Source organism: Limanda limanda, chromosome 1, assembly GCF_963576545.1.
Source record: "Limanda limanda chromosome 1, fLimLim1.1, whole genome shotgun sequence".
NCBI lineage: Eukaryota > Metazoa > Chordata > Actinopteri > Pleuronectiformes > Pleuronectidae > Limanda > Limanda limanda.
This window is the reverse complement of record NC_083636.1, coordinates 37,581,169-37,604,445: the sequence shown is the minus strand read 5'-3', so window position 1 is coordinate 37,604,445 and position 23,277 is coordinate 37,581,169. Positions and strand designations below refer to the sequence as shown.

The 23,277-nt window shown below is 43.0% G+C and overlaps 1 protein-coding gene across 1 annotated transcript in view; it reads right to left on the bottom strand.

Moving 5' to 3' along the window:
* Window positions 1-2,645: 2,645 nt before the first annotated feature.
* The window catches only part of mmp17a (matrix metallopeptidase 17a), a 62,353-nt gene continuing 41,721 nt past the window's right edge, over window positions 2,646-23,277 (bottom strand). The window contains exons 4-10 of the mRNA XM_061078448.1: window positions 17,724-18,010; window positions 11,879-12,055; window positions 11,693-11,795; window positions 9,619-9,701; window positions 8,966-9,118; window positions 8,607-8,864; window positions 2,646-2,965 (exon numbers count right to left, since the gene is read on the bottom strand). Coding sequence (XP_060934431.1) covers window positions 2,646-2,965; window positions 8,607-8,864; window positions 8,966-9,118; window positions 9,619-9,701; window positions 11,693-11,795; window positions 11,879-12,055; window positions 17,724-18,010 — 1,381 coding nt within the window. The remainder of the gene's footprint in view (window positions 2,966-8,606; window positions 8,865-8,965; window positions 9,119-9,618; window positions 9,702-11,692; window positions 11,796-11,878; window positions 12,056-17,723; window positions 18,011-23,277) is intronic.

Genomic DNA, 23,277 nt, shown 5'->3' with positions numbered 1-23,277 from the left:
GCACTACATGTATCTGCAATATGGTGACATAGGGGCCAGATCAGCCTTGGCCGATGTCTCCGAATGTCCTTCAATTTAAAGTTATTGTACCCGAAAGTTTGGTTATTCCTTATTTGATGGAGGTCACCTTCACTTTCAACTTCTGTAATTTTTATAAAAGTGAGTGAGAGCTTCAGTGTGACTCCCATCGGGCTCCGGTTCAATGTTCCCTACCACTTACTTAGTTGCGACCTACAAATCACTTCCATCTTCAACCAGGCATCACATAAAGTGCTGAATACTTCTATGTCAGGTGACTGCTCTTATGAGGCAGGGGTGTATTTATAGTATATATTTAAACCTGTTCATAAAACCAGTCAGAGGACGAGCGTGTGTGATGTGACTGACGTGACGTGGTTTAAATTCCTGACGACCATTTTAGGAGTAAACATGATTCAGGAGATCAAGAGACAGCCTCTCCCAGTCGGTGTCTGCAAGCTGTCATGTCACCTTCATCCGTCTTCCAGCCCCGGCTCCTTTTCAGTGACACTAAATAATTACACCCTCAGCCCACACAGCCGCAGGACTGAGTACGAGTGATGGACTGAAAAAAAAAGTGACCACACTACGCCGATAAAGTCATCCAGGTTCTTTTATTTTTCTACAAAAATATTTTACATTAAAAAAACCACAGCTTGAAATATACACAGTGCACCTGTTTTATTTTTTTTGCAGAAACCATGGAATATCTCAACTCAAATATATCTGTGTCTATATTTAAACTGTAGGTAAATATATCTGCAAGAAGAATACTGTAAATCTATCCTGTGAGGTCGGCGAAGGACGCCACCAATAGGAGGTTGGATTGACGAAGAAAAAAGGCTCAGTGGACGATAATCTGATCGAAGCAATATGGAATCACAATCTATCCATATTTATTACCAAAAATATACAACCAAACCAAATACCGCCCCTGATGATGGCAGCGAATGTTTGAAATGATGAATTGGCGGGAGAACAGCAGAGGGATTAACTGGAGGATAATGACGTTAAAAGAAAGTCTGGGATCTCCTGTCAAACAGGAAATCATTCATTTGTCTTCCCTTCCACACATCCCAGCGTGAACTTTTCTCCGTGGAGCCGCACTGGAAGCTTCTCACCTGTCTGACTGCTGAGGCCGTTCATCTTACCTGTCGACATCCCAGCATGCCGTTCCTGAGTCTCTCTGTCCACCTCCCATGGGGCCTGTCATCTGTAAACCTAGCTATCTAGAAACTCTACATCCCAGCGTACCTTTCACCTGTCCGCCCTGATGCGTGCCGGCGTGTCACTCACCCGTCAAACTACAGGATCTATGCTTCTAATGTCACTCTTTGCCCTGCTCTAAGTCTTCCAGGCAGCTCCTCCTGTCGGACTGATTTAAAGTCCTGCCTCTGTGATGGATTGATGGACCCGAACCTCGACCGCGGCCGTGACCAAATCCTTGACTGTAACCAATTTCACTGGTGAACGCTGGGAGGCAGTGAGCAGCTTGGCGAGCAGGCTCTGCTCACCAGGCGCCGCTTAAAGCAACAGACGTTACAGAGAATACGGTTGTAATAAGATTAATAGATTTTTAGAAACAAGGCCACACCCGGGGTTGGTTCAGCTTGGCTAGACATAAAGTCTGGAAACAGAGAGAAACTATGGACTGTAAAGATAAACGATATGGTAGCTCCCCAAAAGTGAAGCCAAATCATCTTGAACGCCCCCTTGTGGCTGGCTATGGTATAGGCCGCTTCTTCCTCCATGTCGTTGGATGGGACATGGACCAAACTAAAAAAGTCAAAGTACACATTCAAAATATCTTCAATCACAAACTGATGCATGTTTCGGTTAAGTTTGGTATTAATTTGTTATTTAACGCTTTTAAAACGGGTTGAAACATCGTGATAGACAGCTAACTCATGACTCGAGCGTGTGTATCCACATGTTGTTTTACAGTATTATTCAATCTGTATTAAATAGTAATACAAATATGGATTTCCCCCTTGTTTCCAGTCTTCATGCTGAGCTAAGCTAACCAGCTCCCGGCTGTCACTTCCTGTTTAGCGTACAGACATTACCGTTCGATCAGCAACATTTTCTTTAATTCCTTCAAGATAAAACCAGACCTCTGTACCTGTGTCTCTCTGCTTACATCCCACAGGGCCATTCATTATTGCTGTAAACTTGTACATGAAAACAAGTAATAATCATTGGTGCTATTAGAATACTTCTGTATTTAGAGTGAACCCATCAAGTCCCAATCATCAATTCGTATTCCTCGCAGAAACAGTTGAGCCAGTTGAGAAGCCAAAGAATAGAAGTTGTGATTCTGTGTAACTGAATTTGTAAAGTATGGATCTTTCACTGTCATTGTCAGTGACTTGACGGCTACTAGGGATGCCCTAGTATAATAACATGATAACTGTATGCAGTAGCCTCACTGGAGTGGAAGGCTCTTAAGATGACACCGAATGGCATGTGAAATAAATAACAGCGAAACAACCGCAAAAAACATACCAATTGAAATTTATATGAACAAATGGTAGAGTTTGTATTTTGCGTCCCCCGGCCCTCCTGTGTCCTCCTGAGAGTCTGTCTCTTGCACCTCAGCTTGAGAACTTTGTCCCTTTGCTTTGGTATCATAGCAGTTCGGAGCTGAGGGCCAGCGAGAGCGTCCAGAGGGGGGGCAGCAGCCAGAGGGGGGAGGGGCGGGCGCCCAGAGGCGAGGCGGAGTCCGAGGTGCAGGAGCAGACCTCGTACCCGTTCTCCGCGTGGTCCGGCTGGCGGTGCACGTTGACCCTGGTCTCCGTGCTCTTGGCCTCCGAGTCGGGGGAGTCCGACTGCATCTCCGTGCACAGCAGCCAGTCCTTGGCGATGAGGCGGGGGTAACCTGCCTCCACCTCCATCTCACTGCCCGGAACCTTCCAGTACTCCTTCCCCTTGAAGAAATAGGACGAGCCTTCAAAGGGAGAGAGAAGAGAGAGAGGGTTGGTATTTATTTGTGCAATGAGACAAAACAACATGTCCATCCATTATCTATATCACTCATCCTTTGGACAGGTCACCAGCGGATCACAGGCCGACCTATAAACCTTGTTTTACACCAAAATTAGCAGGTATATGCAAGTTCTTTTAACACGGGCAAACATGTTATACAAAGACGTTTGCCTCCCTGTTTTTTTCTCCTTGTGAATCATGTTCGATGTCACAAATGCACCAAAAACCAAGGCACTTGAGGGTCGTGCTTCCCTCATAGAGACAATAACAACTTTTGTGGACAGCGGAATAATTTGACCCAGGAGTACATACCCATTGTACCCATTGCAGACAAAAGCCAGATGTTAGTGGTAGCTGGAGTACCAGGAGATAAACACAGAAAGACCCGAGCCGTGATTCTAACCGGGAACCTTCTTGGTGTGAGGGCAGAAAACAAGTCAATACAAGAACAAAAGTCCTTTTGGGCTAAAGGTTGTTCTCACCCTCTTCCGCCCAAATATTATGGCATTTAGTATTAAACTACAGCAAACAGAAATACATGTGTGAGCTTGTTGAGAAAGCTGATGTACAATAACAATATGGATTATTTCTCTCCAGAATTGTTGTTATCACACCAACTCTCTCCCCTAATCATCTTTCATATCCATCTCATAAACCTGTGATTTCTCTCCGGGGCGTCTGTCTCTTAACACTCCTCTCTCTCACCGCTCACCATCACTTGTCACTTCATCTTACGTAGAGTATATGCAGGCAGTTTGGTTACTAGACACACACGCACGAGCGCACACGCACGTCCGAAAGCATCGAGCAGGGACCTGAGAAGTTGGCAAAAGTTCAGACACAACACAGACCTCGAAACACAACACGAAAAAAAGAGCCTCCAGACGTTCAGCTGGGAGCCGCCGCTGGGAGAGAGGTGAACCTGAGCTCTCCCATCGAGAGAGACCTGAAACAAGGTCTGAGCACCTCCAGCTAATTAGTGTTTTTTGTTCCAGTTTTTAGCATCCACAAGTTCTTTATCAGATCTGGACAAGGAGAGGGAGTTTTCCTCAGAGGGGACTCGCTGGGTAAAGGCTGCCAAAACAATGTGAAGGTAAAGTAAACATTATTAATCCCAATGGGGGAAACGTGTCCAGAGCGTTGGGCCTATTATAATTGCTCAGCAGCAGCAGCAGGAAACCTCCTGAGGTCCAACTCAGAACCAAAGCTCTAATGTAGTCAGAGGAACACACTGATACGATCATTTTAAATGGTTAGACATAATTATCATGATATATCAGTTTTTCAGCAATAAAATTGAATTGATCTACATCTTAGGCAACATCCATACGGCTACATCCAAGCATTAACTCTGCTGCGGGAACTCTTGGCATCCACACTTCAACAGAGTTGGAAACACTGCTGGTTAAAAAACCCTAACCCCCAAAAAGTGGGACTAATACTCATTCTGCAGGGACACATGATATTTCAACTGAGCATATGTAAAAGAAAATAAATATTAATTTTTCAGAGTTATTCTGCACTCGAGTTAGGAGTAAACACAAATCTTTGGGTGTTTGAAAAGTTAGTTCCCAGCTATGAATTCACCCCAACAAGATAAACCTCAATAGATTTCCTCTCTTGCTCAAAGCATGAAAAATGTGTCCCTGCAGTGAAAATGGCCTTCATCGCTTCTAATATTATTTGTGACTTTCAGAGCGAAGGATAACAACTGTCTTATTGATTAATTTCATATTTTGGGACTCATTAAGTCTCCTACGATTGTCCTCCACCTCCTCCTTGTGCCGCACAGTGATTAAATAGAGTTATGAAACCAGCTCTACGTTTCTGCCTATTTAGTCAGGGACTCTAAATCTCAACGAGCTTATTAATATACTTTTCAACTTCTGACTCTGGGAGAAACATCGGAACAAATAAGCTGCAAACAAAACAAGGAAATGATGTTTACACTCAAATGATGAATATATTGTGTATGCAACCAAAATATCAAGAAGACAAAAATGCATCAAAACACTGAACCTGTGTAAAACTGTATTCACAGATATAATTCGAAGTGACGCGTCTTGATGAATGTCTTTAATTATTGTAATTTACATTCCAGTACTCACTAATAACGACTCCTCATAATGTGTAATGTCATGCTAATTATGCACAATGTTACACAGGGCCAGCTGTGAACACACACACACAGATAGATTTTTTACACCCGCATATGTCTGTAGGGAGTTTTATAGAAGGTACTAGAAATTTGAGAGAAGCTAAAAGGCCGGGATGTTTTACAGGCACAGATGCATCTGGAGAGATTTTACAGATTCAGGCATGATATGATACAGTAATGGTCTCATTAACTCAACCCCCCCCCCTATAAAGCTTTAGCCACTCAGAGAAGGAGTGGAAAGAGAGGAGGGGGGTGGGCGGGTAAGTGGGAGGTAGATACTAAATGGATCCTAAAGCAAATGACTAGGAATCAACTAATTATCAGTAACATTTAAAACAATACTTAACTTTAGTGAGCAAAATCTGAAACTAGAACTACACACATTTATGCATAGATTAAAGTGTGTTTTTCTGTAAGCGTACAAATAAATAAATAAATAAGTAAATAAATAAATAAAATAGTCAATATAAGAAAAATGCTGAAACTTCGATGAGGAAAAACGTAACTTGAAAACAAAACCAAAAATACTGTGCATAGATAGAAATGTGTTTTAAAAGAGGTGGTATTCAACATATCGGGAGTTATAAGGAGAAGGAGAGAGAGTGGAAACAGAGAGAAACAGTCCAGGAGATAAATATGCTTTCAAATAAAGCTTTACATTGGTTTATTAATTGTTCATTAAAAATGTTGTGGGTAAATATTGCCTTGGGCTTTCTTAAATGAAAAGTCTAATTTATTCTGAGTAAACTATTTCACTCACTTGGACACTGTGGTAAATGTCTGATCGTGTTAATTTGCACATGGAGGAAATTAGAAAAGCAGCGGTTCACAATTCTTGCAAAAAGACGAATCAAAGCTGCTCAGGAAAACCGATCGAGATCCAACGAGAGTAAAGAAGTTTCATGCTTAGTGACTCCAACGTGAACCGTGACCCGGAACTCGCCCTGATTGCCGATCAAAGCTCATAATTGACCGATTTATATTTGAAAAAGGTCGCCAGTGACTGATGGTGACTTTTTCTAAGTTAATGTCAATTGCTGTTTAGTGGGCGACCATATGTCACAGAGCGACGAGCCAACTCGAGGCCGTTAGCGAGGGAACAAGACGCGGGTCGTCCATCTGGCGCCCGACACTTCTTCCCTGATGTGTTTCAGAAATTACACTATAATTATATTCTGGAACCTGTTTAATTATATATGAACAGAAGGCAATGGCCCCGCTGCCGCGATCAAACACCACAAAGGTCTACTTCATCAGGCGGAAATGTTTGGAAAGGCAAAGCCCTTCGGAGGCTCCAGTTGTCCCCATACACCACATATCACCGATATTTGATCAACACCGATTGATCATTTTTACTCTTGGAAGTTTCAAACAGCAAGCGTTAATTAGGGAGAACTTTAAAAATTAAACAAACATAAATCTTGTAAAGCGGTATTATTACATTACATTACATTACATGTTATTTAGCTGACGCTTTTGTCCAAAGCGACTTACATTTTTAGTACACTCAACATTTTTTTTTATTATCTGATTTGGGCCACTGAAGCAACAAAACCAGCTATAAAACACACATTAATATCATCTGTGATCCACAACAATGAGCTGAAAGACAATAAAGAGCAGCAATAACAACGTGACGGGGAACTATAGAAAAGGAAAAGGACCTGATATGACAGACTCATTCTGAACAAAACCTCAATTCTTGCTTTCAGATTCTACACCAATGAAAAAATAATGTTGACTTTCATATTTCATAACTTCCAATAGATCCTCCTGAGTCCTGCACACGCTTCTGTTAAATCTGGCAACAACAGGATTGTTACAGAATTCAATACTGACATTTTGGTGGAAAAAATGTTCTGATAAAAACATATATCTAAAATTAAACTGTGCTTATGGGGTGTGAATGAGGGCTGGAGGTTGACTGCTGTGAGGAAAGTAACTGATATCGATGAAGATACAGTGAATCTGAAAAGCAGTCTGTGAATGGGACTTTCTTTCATTCCCTTTTTCTTGCTCTGGCGCCATTTAGCCCTTTTACAAGCCGACCGACTGCTCGTCCGTTCAAATGACAAACTCCGGTTCCTCCTCGGAGCCGGGCGGTGCTGTATCAGAAGATGGATCTGCAGAACTGGATCAGGATCGACTGCCAGGCATCGATTGTATTTGGGTCAAAGCTGGAGGAAGGACCCGCGGTGGGACCTCTTGAATTAGATTAGCGGTCGTGTCTTGTCTGTGTTTCTCCCCCTGAATCTGACTGACTCTGCTGAGTTCGCAGGGGCAGCATGGATTAACAAGAGGAGGCCGGCCTGTGGATTTATAACAAGCAGCCCGGCGCTCCACAGCGTTTGCAGTGTAAAGGTCAGGGCTCTTGTTGGCACGCTGAGCTGCAGAGTCTCACCAGCTCATTCTGCTACACTGACTTATTGTCTGTGATCTAAAAAAAAGTTGGTTGTCTGGAAAGTTGAGCCGCTCGTATCCAGGAGCTCTCTGAAGGGAACGCACGCCGTTGTTCGATTCCATTTCCCACAACCGCAGCTCACAGTTTGTGGGCGTACACATCATATTAACAAGAGCCTGTGTATCTGGATCTGTGGTTTCTCATGTGGAAGTTGGTGTACAGTGTTCATTTGGGTTATAAAATCCTAAATTTTTTTATTAAACACAACAGTTTAAGCGTTTTACATATAAAAGTTGTTTCCTTCTCAAAGATTTAATTTTACCTGAGTGACGCAAGTTTTCCCTGATTTTTAACAGCTCCCCTCAGAGTCAGTAAATCTGTTCTCACATTTTCATTACTTTTCCAGTGTTGAGGAAATTTCTGTTTATTGCTCAGTTTCAAATGTGGTCTGTTTAAACTCGAATGTCTCTCTATAGATGCAGAGCATGACGATTTATTAAATCTCTCTGCAAATCAATAAAGTTTAACTTCACCACTAAGTTTAGGCTGAGGTCAGGGCCGGTCTTTCCTACAGGCGACATAGGCGGATGCCTAGGGCGCCACTCAGAGGGGGGCGCCAAAAACTGCGCCCAGCAAAAAAAAAAAAATATATATATACAACAAAAAAAAAAATGTTGCGCCCCCTTCTATATGTGGTATGCCCCAAAATATTGTATTTAATGACTTTAACAGTAAATAAAGATTATTCCTACTAATATACGTGATAGTCACATGGGTTTATGTTTCATTAGAGAAATCAGTAAACGACCGCAGCACTCAGGTGGAACGTTTGGCACGGGAGCAGTTGCACCCCGTACTGTCTCTCTGGGGGGGAACGTCCTCCCACATGCCAGATGCAGTCTGGATGAGGAACTGAATGCTCCATGTCTTAGGGAGTGAAGCTTGCCTAGAGCCAAATGTGCTAGGGACGGCCCTGGCTGAGGTGCCTGGAAACTCAAAGCAGTATGCAAATGAAAGGGAGATCGTTTTTTGAGGGCTACTCACTGTCCGACCACCTCATGGCGTCGTCCAGGTGCGGCGGCAGCCCCTTCCACAGCGAGCTGTCTTTGGGGTAGCCCTGGTCCATGCGCCGCAGGTGGTCGTCGTAGCGCCAGTAGTTGTTGTCCTTGAAGAAGTAGGTTTTGTCGTTGTGCAGCCAAACAAACGCTGCGTCAATGCTTTCCAAGGGCAAACCAAAGTCACTGATCGCACGAGGGTAACCTTCCTCCACGTTATTGTCTTTAAACACCCAGTACTTGAGACCTGAGGGGTAAACACAGATGTTATTAAAAAGGGAAAAATAATACCTTTGTAGTCACAGTTAAAAGACTTACGGAGGCAGATATGACAGGAGATATGTTAACCTTTAAAAAACACAATTTTGTGGTCCCCAGGTCGCTCGTACACGGCGTCGATACTGTCCAGGTTGGGCGGCAGGCCTCTCCAGAAGCGATGGATCTGAGCCGGGCGAAGAGAAACCAGGTGCTTCTCTCGAGTTAATCTCCAGAAGTACTTCCCTGTGACAGACAGGAGCAGGTTAGAGCTGTTTCATGATATCCTTCAGGAGTCAGGTACAGAAATAATCACAGATGAGTCTTTAGCTGATACACGTCACGTATCGTTATTTTAACATAATTATTTTAAATTTGATTTTATTCAACATGTTTTGGCAAATGTAAGCTGTCTTGTTTTGTGAGTGTATTCTAGTCAGACTCACAAATGAGCCAAAGAGATCAATTTCAACCCCAGCAGATATTTAGGCCAGACAGCCCGGCCACTACAGCCACATTTTGTTCAGGCTGCAGAATCTGTGATGGCGTCTGCGTCTGTGCTTCGGGCCCTCGGAGCCACACATGACTTTCCTCTCGATCGCTGGAGCCACTCTGAGCTGTGCCCCTGTCCCTGTCCCTTACTCACTCGCTTTATCTCACTCCATTCACCTCTGTTTCTCCCGTCACTCTCTATCTGTCATTCTGTCTGTCTCTCTTGTTCACTCTCTGCTCTCAAGCTTGAATACCTTTGAAGAAGAAGGCCTCCCCGCGAATCTGTGCCACGGCATCGAAATTACTGGAGCATCTGTCTGGGGCGTCTCGTGCCAGGCTGAGAGGGGAAACAAGTTAGAGGAAGGAAATAGAGTTAAATCCATTTGGACACAAAAATAACCAAGCATGTGAAAACTGCGCCCACCCACTGACCGTCTGAACATGTGGATGCATGTGCATGTTGTCCCTACAGTTAAACAGGATAAACACAGTGAGGGGCCCCATTGCATTCATCCCTGGGCCTAATAAGTGATTTAAAGCAGTGATGTGGTTGGCCTGCCAATGATGAAGCCATTAGCACCACAGGGCGACCACTGGGAGTGGGAGGCCGCCAGCCCTTGTATTATAAACAAAGATCTCCATTCAGGGCTCTATTAACACGACACCGCGGACTAGTGGGCAGCCTTCGTGACCTTTATCAAAGCGTAATCCAGCTTCCCCCCCCCGCATCACGTCCTGACGGAGGTGGTGGAAAACAAGTAATGAGGGCAGTGGAAAGCCTGATACCAGGGTAAGTGGGTTTTATTTGCCTGTTCAGTTTGGAGCTGCTGCGTAGACTCTGCATGTTTGTGGGACGTGCAGGCAGGGAGGTCAGCAAGCGTTGAAGTCGATGTAGGTTGAAGCTCAGTTTGATCACTTCCCCACGCGTAAGCTGCCCCCCCGTTGATTGCTTTAATTCACTGTATCAGAGTGCAGCGATCTCACAGGCAGAGTCTCTTGACTGTCTGCTTGAGTTACATCTACATGATTAACACTAGGCTAAATTCGAGAATTATGGAGCTGTAACTCTGCAGGATACAAACGGAATGAAAGTCTTTTTTTTGTCCTGGGAGTTTAACAGAACAGTTCCAGCAAAATATTAAAACATCAGATTTTAGAGATTTACCAGAGGCTCCTGAATCCAGATCATCTCTAAAAATGTAACTTCACTTTCGGGAAGCGGTCATGTCGTCTGTCTTTAGATACAGCTTGGGAACATAAATGATATGTGGCTGTTGTTCTCTCTGAGGTCGGGTCGGTTGCAGTGTCAAGGTATCCAAAAGATTGTCTCAAATTTATAGTCAATTACTGTCTTCGCTCTTTATCATCTTTCCTGTGGAGCCGCCCTCATGTCACTTTGCCACTAGGGACCATTTATGCTCCCCAGAGGATGATCCCTGAGGTGATCTCACCTTCATCTTCTATCTGCAGCCAAAACATCCACCTCAACATGTCCTCTCCTCATATTTATGATCCCCTGCCTATATATTCTGATCATTCTGAATATTACATCCTCTCCCCTCTAATGCCCACCTCAGGCTGAATGATAAGTTAATACCCAGATGGTCATGACAGGTTCCGTTATGTTGGCAAGAAGATAATAGTAAAACCGAGTTATTGTGTTGATCTGTCTGCTTTTAGCAGCAGTACGTCGTCATGACACTGAGCACGATGCAGCTCCCGAGGCAAACAGCCGATAAATCAGATTGTTATTAGATAGATTATACATATTTCTCCTGGAGCAGTGACTCTCAAACTGAGGGGCACAAAGAGTACCTCAATTAATTAGCTAAAATATAATTAATAATTTGATCTTTTTCTGTTTTAAACTGTGGAAGAAATTGAGCAAATTTTCTAATTAAAAACTATTTTCTTAAATACTGTAACATTGGTTATAAGAGCCATTTCTATAATCTAAACTAGTTGAACATTGAGCAGTTTTAATGCCGGAGCCCAGCTGGAACACGACAGGTTGTGTTTAACTGACAGGGCTGTGGGGACACATGAATCCACACAGCAGTATTTCAGGTCCATTTAAGGGTCATTTTACTCCGCCTGTCTGTGTTCATACACAGGACATTTATGACGCTCTAACCTTTTAACTACATCAGTGGACAGAATCACCTGAGGGACGCTAGAAAATAATCAATCATGAGCTTGTGAGTGTTTGAGAAGGCTGGGACAAAAACCGGAGAAGATCGAATTTTGTTGATGAAGAGGCTGGAGTGGATTATTTCATTCGCTTTAGTGGCAGAGTAACTGCATTAAGAAGACGCAGCATTTACTTACAAGACAGTTGATCTGTTTTCAGGGAGGTCCAGCAGGACGGGGGGCTCAGCTGTCTGCGAGGGGTTCGCTGGTCGATTAGTGTGGGACACTGAGTCTCGGACCCCTGAGGAGGAAATGTGATTAAAGATCAAATGAACAGACGAAAAGGAACGTGACTGTGTAGTTTTGTTTGATGCTCCCTCGTACCGTAGAGCTGCCACACGCGGACCTTGTCCTCGTAGGGCAGGTCGTATTTCAGAGGGTCTCCTACGGGACCCTGGTAGTACGGTCTCATGATGGACTCGATGGCGGAGGTGTGGACCAGGCCGATGGCGTGACCGAACTCATGGACTGCAACTGCAAACAGATCCATCCCATGGGCGTCTGAAGGAGCGGAGAGAGAGAGAGGATGGGTACTGAACATAGAGGTAAATCAAAAGAGATTATGAAGGCAATTAAAAAGAACCCGCAGAGCCAATTTGTTTGTTTTTCTATTAAGAAATAAATATACCACATGAACTTGCAATAAATGACAAAACTCAAAATCTTCCTCACTCTCAGCTTTTCAAAATGAACTCTCATGCTTCTGGGGAATCAGAGGTAAAAATAAGGATTTCAAAGTGAAAACATAATTCTCACTTTTGATACGTTTCAGTTCTGTCTCAGCTTCGACTTCAGCTGAGATCACCTTGCTGCTTAACATCTGTGTCTCGTGTAGAAGCAACACGACCCCTGTTTGCATGTTTATCCCTTTCATGAGTGAACTCTAGAAGTTGTAACTTCAGAGGCGTGACAGACAGCTCCGGTGGCTTTGAGTGCTGTTAGGCATGTGGTGTGGTGAGATAACTATGGTAATACAGCCCGAGTCCCTGGGCTGCCAATCAAAACCTGTGTGCGGAAAAAAACACATCTAAAGAGGCTGCAGGTTATTAAAGCACATTCACCCTCGATGTTCGGCTGAAAAAAGAAAAAGGCAAAGCCTCCAAAAAAGTCCTTGTCTGAGTCTGTCAAGCAAAACAAAAACCCAGGCCTTGGAGATTTAGATTTGCAAAAACGCGAGTGCTAGCGTGTCGAGCCAAGCTGGCTTAGAGCTCCTGGGTGGCTGGGCTCAAGTCTGCGTTCTGTTAACCTCCTGTTGGCCTCCACTCGGGAACATCTCGGTGTCGAGCTCTTGCAGGAGACAAAGGACAGTTGGAGACGAGCACTCGCGTTCAAAACACCTGGGACGGTCGCAAGTCAAATGCCAACTCTAATCTGCAGGAGCACACGGTGCAGAGAGGAGAGGTGGATCAAAAGAGAGGATTGAGGGTGAGAGAACAAGGGCGAGAGAACAAAGTAGGTACCATGTCATCGTATTTACAGGTCGACAGAAAGAAAGAATCCTTCTGCCAGCCGACAGCGACAAAGGCTGAGAAATTTGGGTCGATGGAGGAGATTGATCGAGTTGGACACCCATGAAAGAAAGAGAGAGAAGAGAAGCCAGCAAGAAAGAGAAAGAAAGAGAGCTTAAGTGTAAACAGAAGCAAAATTGTATTATTGCATTGTTCAGGGCAGGAACAGTAACTTATACACAATAGAACAACTCTTTTCATGGTATTATTGGATATTGCATTTTTTTTTAAATCTCATTACTTTGAAGCAGAGTAGATACAATATATTAAGGGCTACCTCGAGCTTGGATTTATCACGATGGATCCAGAATGCTACAAAAACACAGCCTGGAGCATCTGGTTGAAAGTTTAATAAGGACAGTGTAGCATACGGTGGATGGAAAAGGAGCACAGCTAGCCGAGGGCTATCCTCTCCTTCTGATGCGAGTCCCTGTAGTGCTGTGACCTTGCATCACTTTGTATTGCAATGAGTCTAAAATCAATGTCTTTTTATCAGAGTATTTGAGGTTTATAATTTTTCTTTTTTTGCTGCGTTTAAAGAAGATTGTGAATGTTCTGGGATACAAAAGCTGCCTCTCCGAGCAAGGTTATATATCACAGTTCCCTACAGAGATCAAATGTCAAAACAAAGTTAAATACAAGTAAATCTACGTACTACCCCTTAATCCTACTAGTAACTCTAACCCCCATTGTAACCCTAACCCTACTAGTAACCCTACTTCTAACCCCTAACCCTACTAGTAACCTTAACCCCCCTGCAAACCGTAACCCTACTTCTAACCCTTACTCTACTGCTAACAAGTATTTTGGAATTATTTCAATCTACTACAAACATTGATTTTAGGAGTTTATGTTTCGGGACAAATATTGAGGCGTCTTCATTTTCATTGGAAAACTGTTTTAGCAGAAGAACTAATGTATCGATTGAGCTCTTTCTTCAGAGACTGAAACAGTTTCATGAACTCCATAAAAATCTATTCTGGAAATATCTGCATCCATAGCCGGCCCACATACATCTACTTTAAGTGTGTGGATGCCATTATCTATATATACTGTTATTGGATATCACAATGTAGAAGTTTTTTATATTCCAGGCTCTTGCACAGTTTATACTCTAACCCAGACATCATATCTCAATAAGAGGACCTGTTTTATTCTGGGTGATCCGATCACAGGTGTGAACGCACCCAAATTTATCATAATTATGTGGCCGTTGGGTTAATAGCTCATTTCTGTGCCGTCGCCCAAGAAGCCAAAGATCTATCAATGCAGGCTCGAGAGTCAAAAAAGGCGAATAAGCAGATTATTGTAACAGAATAAAAGGCTGAACAAATCTGAAATGAAAACTGCACTCGGAGAGCTGGGACATGAACCAAATGTCAGACGGAAATATTACTTTAGAGTTAAACAGGTAATTGCTATTATCCCTTTTCAGTTCTTGAGGAAAGTAAGAGAAGATCTAAAATTCTTTCATTAGCAGGGACCCCATTGGTGAAGAGGTTAGTCCCGAATTGCTAAAGGCATTTGAGGAGTTGGTATTAAACTACAAGAGTGTGAGAAAGGACAAGTTAACACAAAGGTTCTGTGGCTGAGGTCTTTCTGTTCTCCTTGTGTCTTCCTGGGTTTTCTCCAGTTTCCTCCCACAATCCCAAAACATACAAATTTGGGGTTAGATTCATTGGAGAGTGTGAGAGTGAATGGAGAAAAAAATCACAGAGGCTGACCCCAATCCGACATTATCTAATTTAAAGCATTTGGTGCGAACCCGTCTGTTATCCACATTTTAATTCAGGCTGTACCCGCCTCCTGCTCCATGTCAGCTGGGATTTCCCCCCTGCGAACGGCATAGATAATGGATGAAAGCAGAAACAACTATCTTAAAAAGCCGCATTTTTAGTCCTATGGCCGACTTCCATTCATTGCTGAGTAATTTGCGAGTGTGATGGTGTTTTATTTGTTTAATTCCTCTGTTTAAATCATCTTTTGTCTGTGTTGAGGAAGACGTCCTTTGAAGAGAGAAATAGATTGGCATCATAAAAACAAGAAAGCACCTCGGAGCCCTCCCTTCCTCCCTCACTGCTCCGCTCCCATTAATCAAACTCCCTTCTATGCAGTTAGCGCTGTAAACTACTACAGCATTAAGCCATCATGTGCTGCCACCGGCCTGCTGGGAGGTCTAATTGAAGCAGATTGAGCTGCTGCAACATATGGTTCAGCGCTTTAAAAAGGGCAAAGGCAAGAGAATGGAGACGAGCGCAGGTCCCTGCTGCGTCACGGACTCTCCGGCTGGGAGAGTCGGCGTCAAACACACTCAAGACACAAGTTTCCAGCTCCGTTTCCAGGGAGGAGGACACCTCTAAGAGCCTGGCAGCCCCGGGCAGTCTAGCTTTCAGCCTGAGGTTCATCTTTGATCATCGTCATCATTAAGGTGTAAGCAGGAAAAGAAACATGTGTATCATCCACACATGCAGAACACATCATATTTTGTTATTAAGGTATTTTTTAATGATGCACGAATGTGTTCGCATCATTTTAATGTCAAAAATGCAAGAGGTGGAAATTCCTTTAATCATTTCATAGTTGCGTGCGCTGTTTTCATTACCATTTGTTTGTGGGATTGTTTTTCTGTCCGTCAGCGGAGTTCCACAGTTACTACTGAACCGATTTCCATTAAATCTTGTTGAGGCGTGTTTGGTAAATATAATAGTATTTATTTAGCGTTTGTCCAACCTTATCGACCACTCACAGTGCTTTACATTCACAGACATTCACAAAGCGCTCCTTTAAGCAGCACTTTGTTTATAATCAAACATTCACAAACTGTCAGAAGATTCACTGATCGAATAAAACCACCATCTGTAGTCAATGACCCTCGCTACCTGGTGCATGACCCAAGGAGGAGGAACCATTTAAATCTAGTCACGGATCCAGATAAACGTTCTTTAACACGGCATTCGATTCCCAAGTACCCTTATAGGTTCAAACAAGCTGAAGGGATAAATGGTTTGGGCTCATATCAGTTGAGTTCATACATCATCAGCTCGCTGGTTTGACTCCCGACTGGCTTCACCACTTACTGCATCCCATTTCCCCCGTTTCCTGTCTCTATCAAATAAAGGCCAAAAATTATACTTTCATATGAACCTCGGGCAATATTCTCCATCTTGTCTGACATTTTAAAAAATATTTTACGAGACAGTTTTTTGCAGAAGCTCTCAGACCTCTAGCAACTGCATCTGATGGAAAAAAAAATATATAGAAGTAATTCTATTTAAGTATCTACACTGGGATGGAAATAAAAAGTAGTACAAAAAGGAAATGTTCACTTCAATCAGTAGACAGGACGACTTTCCACCACGGTTCCCTCACTTTATAACAGTGCATGTACGACCCTGCACATCTGAGGACTGTGTCATTGTGTCCACATCACTCTGTTATCGATTACCATTGGAGCAGCTGTTGCCTGACATCACAGATTAGCGCTGCTCCGAGGTCTCGTAGAGACGAATCCTTTCAGCGTCTTGTCCCCACAAATCAAACCAAACACTTTACTTTCAGTTAAAAATACTTAAATGAGTCCAAATGTGTTTCTTTCTGTTTTTCTTCTAAATCATTAATCTGTAAAGAAACGTAAAACCGTGTGCTGCAATTGAACATTGAGGTAAGCTCAGTCATCCTTTGTTCAGAGTTAAAAAAAACAAAGTCAATCAATGGCACATTAGAATGGATTTTGTCTTTATGGCAGTTATGAGAAAGAGGAAATTAAATGACACCTTTTGTGCCTCATAATAAGCTCGTGAAAACAATTAACCACAGTTTGATTCCCTGCCGCGGCCTGTATCTGAATTGATAGAACTAACACATTAAATATTCATTACAGAATCTGGAACACGAACAAAAGGTGGAAGCACAGCGTGGCTCCACATTACACCGTCAGCTCTCTGGTTCTGGATGGAGACACCTCAGCAAACACGGAGTTTCAAACAGCGTTGAGGCGCTTTCACATTTGATTTTCACAGCAGCTTAAGACTTTAACTAACACGCACTGGACTCACGATGTTTCACTGCAACTTCCCGCAGGGGCTGCACGTTAGAAGGCGAATGTCAAAGCAAGTCAACCTCGCACATTTTGTGACTAAGCTAGATAACTGCAGGATAAAAATTCACAGCGAGAGACCACCGGCATTTTGATGACGTTTCTAAAACAAAACTAAAACAATACAAATATCTCAGGTTGAAAAATAGGTGCCATCAACATAGAAGACCCAAAGGAAGATGTTTAGTTGGAAAGACAATACGATTCGAGAACTTTTGGCAGTGATCTGCTGCAGCGTGATTTATACGTTATTGCCTCCTGTTGCTCTACTCAGGACATTTTCCTGTTGTTGTGAACAAATCCAACACTGACAATCTCCTGCTGTATTCCTCATATCTGAAAGGCAAACTGCAGAAACTGTCCAGACAACATTTTCTGGACATTTCCACAGTTATCTTCTAAAAACGTCCTTACAGTCCCCTCTATTCAGTACTGGGAGTCTTGGTAAGCTGTTCCTAGAACATCACTCCTCCCTCACTTACCTTCCAACTTCTACTTTCTAATGTCCATCAATCAATATCACACAGGCATCTTCAATTGCGTACAGCTCATGACATTTCCTCACCTGGTGCTCTGAAGGTCCACGCCTCATCGTCGTCAAAGTGCGTGTCCCCGGCGGTGAACCTCTCCCCGGGGAAGAAGGCGTGAGCCACGGTTCCCCCCGGCCCGTCGAACGGATACCCGTCGTCGTGGTCGGCCTTGGTGAAGTCGATTTGAATGTCTGCGTCGCTGCCGGCCACCTCGTGGAAGTTGAGCGGCGCGATGTCGCTCCAGACTTTCAAGGCGTAGTACATCAGGGCTCGAACGGTGTCCCTGCCCAGTAAGGCTGAATCCTTAGGGAAGGTCCTCACTCTGAGGGACGAGAGGGAGAGAAGCAGTGGACGTTAGTTTCCTCACACTTGGTCTGTCATGTGAAACAAGCTACTGAAAAACTTGCTAAATTTCTCAGTATGTAGAGCAACTTGAGATGATTTTAGTGAAGCTTTGTGGCCCTTTTGTGCTGCAGCAGATAAAGATGAAATAAAAGTCTGATTTGGTCCAAAACTCGTCAAAGGCTTCGTCAGTGAAAGAACAATCGTTCCTTACATTTCTTTTTCTGTATTTAGGCAGAAAAAGGATTTGTCTCATACAGCGGAGTGAGTGTTAAAGAAGGAACACAACGAAGCAGATTGGAGCTGAAACATGTTTCAAAGAACTTCTTTTACTTTGAAAGTCAGTGAACGTTTTTTTTTTTACTGCTAATAGAATATAAAAAGTTACTTTACTTTTTCTTTATTACTCAAACCACACACACACACACACACACACACACACACACACACACACACACACACACACACACACACACACACACACACACACACACACACACACACACACACACACACACACACACACACACACACACACACACACACACACACAGGATTTAGGCAGGAATAGAATTTGCGTGGGGTTAATATTGAAAGAGAATTTCAGACATTAAAGTGGTAAATTTATGAAGAAAAAAACTAATTCACACAAAATAAAAAACTTGAATATTCTCTGTGAAACATCTGAAGGAATAAAAAAGAGAAAAAACTCTGTGATTACCTAGATTTTCACAAACGCAGATGTGATGTTATCGCTGGGTACCTCTATAAAAATGGGATTTGTAATGAAAGTGTCCTTTACTCCCTTCAGGATAACCTCATGTTGCTGTTTCCAAACTCGCCGAAAAGACCCACCTCCATATTACCACCTCATCTTTACTGGTCTCCCGCTCGATCCCCGACTCGTGCTCCTGAGTCCACGATCACAGCTCTGACTTCTCTTGCTCCTGCCTGAAAAACCCTCGTTCCCTCTTTGCCCTCAGGCTTTCGTCTGCCAGAAACCCTCGCCCCCCCCCAGTAAATCTTCACTTTATTCAACTTTATTACTTGTACCCATGTTCAGCATTTAAGTTCACACACTTAAAAATATCAGACGCTTGACTAGAATCACGAGTATTTGCGAAATCTAATTGAAAAGTACAAGTATGGGTATTTTTCTTGTAAATGTGTGTATATATATATTATATATTGTACATGGTAAAGGATTTCACTGTAATATCTATTCCACATTCATGCTGGTTATCCATTAATCACTTAACAAATAAAGCTTTTTATTAACAAAACACTCAGACACAGATGCAACATGAGCTTACAGCCATAAGAAAATGGGATTTTCCTCATTAAAATGAAAATATATGCCACGGGGTCGTTTCAGAATCGAATTTAGATTCTATTCTGTCCTGAGGGGAGACCAGTGCTGTACAGTAAGTATGAATTTTTCATGCTCACAAACATGTGCCCACACTGTCCACTTACTCATACTGAGTGAATGCACGACCCTCACTGCAAACCGCTGCTGCAGCCAAGGTCACAGCAAATAGCTCAAACTCCACAGACAATTCACCTGCTTATTAGTCCTAATTCAGACAGACGAGGGTGGTTGTGAGTGTGAGTGAGAGTGTTTATAAGAGAGAAGGAAGGAGAGGCTGCGTGCACGTCTTGGTCAGAGCGTAAGTATGCATCTAAATGTATGTGTTGGTTTGTGTGAGTATGTGTGTGTGTGTGTGCAATTGTAGGTAAGTCCTGCAAGGTCGAGGCGTTCCTGTCCTGCATCTCATATGAGGAGAACAGTCCCAGGGAGCGGCTGGTGTTTACTTAAGGAGACAGCAGGAGCAAGGAGAATGAAGCAGGTGTCCCTCCGCTGTGGAGCCTCTCTAGTTTCTGATGAAGTTAACAGACGGTGACAGGGATCTTGTCACTTTCTCAATCTTACAAGTTGATCGCTATCGATTAGGTTTTAATCAAACTGTCAGATCTTTATTGAAAGGAAATTACTATTTTTTTTACAATAGTTGTTCTCCTGTCTTAAACGTAAAAGATTGTGATGCGACAATTTAAAAGCAACAAACAGGGTGACAAGGAATTCCAGCTCAGTCAAAAGTTCATTCCGTTTTAATTCACTTCTTGCGGCTGTGGCTCAGGAGGGAGAACGGGTCATCCTCTAACCCAGAAGGTTGGCGGTTCCATCCCCGTCTCCCCGACTCCACACGCCGAAGTGTCCTTTTGCAACATACTGAACAAAATTGGCCCTGATGGTTAATATGTCAGATGTTAGCCAGGAGGTCCCCAGGTTAAAACTGACTAATGTCTTTTTATTCACTAAACTGTCCTGACCTTCACGTGACTGATGCTGCATGGAGGTCAGGACCCAAACCAAATCCACACCGGACGCGTAGCCACCACGGAGCTGCTGCACCACCTCACTGACCTTTGCCAGCGCCATGTTTATGGATGAGGCTCCTTCCAGGTCCTCAGACTCTGCCTCCGCCACAGAGGACGCATTGTCTCCGTTCATGTTTGTGAATGTGATGGGAATCGACAGCAGCAGTGAAGAATCTCTTTCCTGTCACGTCACCATGGTGAAGAGGGAGCTGATGTAGCAGTTCATCTACATATTGACTCAAAATAAAGCAAAATTCCATGAAATGTCTTTCTTATGAACTGCATGGAGCGTAGTGGGGAACCTATATTTCGATGTATTCCACAGGTAAAATTAGCAGATATATTTCTAATACAAACTTTATAATTATGATTATTTTACTTCACATAGATGTGTAGAGGAATTACTGCAAACTTCATCTCATCTGCTATTAAATCATGTCAGTAAATTCAATGCAGCTTCACCAATGTATTTAATAACCCAATCCAGCCGAGGTGTCTGACGATAAAAAAAAAAAATTAAATAGATATGTGACTTCTTTGGGTGTAACAAACATTTATTCACGGGTTGGGCGTCAACTCACCGGGAACAAATGATGACGGTAAAAAGTTGTGGTCGAGTGTTAGTGTGGAGCAACGCAGCGCTCGTATCATTCCACGGTTTTCCCAGCTCATCTCTGAAATGATAAACTTGTGGATGATCCGTCTGTATGATCGAAGCGTAAAACGTTTATTTTCTGGCATGTCCCGCCTGTGACTGATGAGCAGTTAGAGGGTTAAAATCACGAGAGCCAGCAGCGTTTGAGAGGAGAAAAAGTGCAGATCCGAGTGTTTTTGGCTGCAGCAGAAAGAAGGAGTCATCAGCCGGAACGTGGCCGAGGGGTTGTTTAGCTGCAGCAGAGCTCCTGAGTCTGCATCACTGACTCGCAAGTAAATATCAGAGAACAGAGAGCGTGCTGTTAGACGTTTGCACATCAATCAAATCTAATACCTGCATAAAGAGCTGCTTGCATCTAAGAATCCCCGGACACTACTGAGTCGGCAGAACTGACATGATGTTCCTCTGTGGTGTTTAACTGACAGACAGCGAGCAAGAAGAGGAAATAGGTGATAAGATGGAGAGGAAAGGGGCATGAGGGGAAACTGGGGTCAGGAATAAGACCATTGTGATAATTATCTCGATAAAAAATAAAGAAAATAATTTCTGCCACATATAGAAATGTCTTTTTTGTCTTCTTCACCACAGAGTTAAATAGAAACCCTGCGACTTGTTTTTAATTTAAAAGGACCAAATTACTTTTTCTTTCTTTTAAAGTGTGGGGTGCTTATATCTGATAAATTGGATTTGTTAAGGTTCTGGTCTCTGTTAATTTCCATCTTCTTCGTGAGAAGAGAAAAGCTTTTAGGGCTAAAATGCATTTGACTTGTAATAAATAAGAGGAGGGGAAGGTAAGGGAATGGGTTTTATATGTAATTCATTTATTGGAGTGCGCAAATTCTGTCCATCGTAAAGCAGACCACACACAAGAAAATCTAAAGCAACAATACAAGTATAATAACAGAAGAAATCCCAATAGGCTGCACATATAATGCATTTTAATTTTTAAATTATTCCTAGTTTAATTATTATCTAGTTTTCTTGTTACTGAAATACTTGTGGAAAGTTTTTTTCAGAGTTGTAGAGCAGATGAATTATTATAGAAAGTTCTACTTCTTATCTGAAGGATGTAAAACTTCCACCTTTTGAAAATCTGTACGAAATCAAGGTCTTAAGCCGAACATAGAAATGGGGATTGATGGGGATTCGCCATCACAGGCTCCATGGCACATTTCACTATCATAATAATCCTGGTCAGATCATATCTGAGAAATAACAACAGTCCAATTCAAATATTGCTCCTCTTTGTTCCGTACCAATTTTACACCCACGTCTGTGGATCCATGTTCCTCCTCCAGAAGCTTTGAACTGATTGAAAGTATCTGAGCACAACTCGCTTCCTTGCAGCTTTATCTGTTGCCGATGAATATGAATCTTCTCTGTGTGGCGCCGGCAGAGCAGGGACCTTGAAGCAGAATAAAGGCGAACTCGACTGTAGAAGGTAAAAGTTGTGAGATTGTTGTTGAAGTTTTTTGAGTGGGTAAGCGAAGATTCTTCCACTTTGGGAATCAGCTTGGCACCCGCGTATGCCATACAAAAATATGGAAAGGGAAAGGTCCATAAGGAAACATTTTATACATTAACCTGGATTAAAGAATATATGTAGTCAATTACACTCCTGCAGGAGACAGCAGTTCTGTATGAAATATCAATGTTGCTCTTTTGATATGTGACATCATATGGAAACCTGTATGAATATTAAATCAATAGATCCACAAGTGTTTTTGATAAAAAAGCACAATATATTCCCCATCTGCTTCATGGCAGGAGATCCAGGCTGAGAAATTCAAGGGTTCATGTGTATTTCAGTTTGCAGAAACTCTTGGCCGCTTTGGGCTGTTCCACAAATGCGAGAGCTGTGTGTGGAAAGGTGGCTTCACTGGACTGAAAAGACAGGTTAATTCTCAAAGCCGAGCTGAGAGGCGTGATGATTGGCAGCAGTAGTTTGGCAGTAGTACGGCGAAGAGAAGGAAAAATAGAAAAATGTTCCAGTCATAAAACAGCGGGTCCTTACAGCAGGGTGCATGCTGGTCCCCTGAAGCAGATGTTCACTCCTTAACAACTGTCTCCGTGCAGTGGGATGCTGGATTGCTGCCACCAGGTTTTCCACAGAGAGAGAGAGAGAGAGAGAGAGGCTCCGTGCAAAAATCATATCCCCAACAAAATAATGTTCTGCACCTCCGCCTGAAAGCCTCTGGTGGGTGGATGTG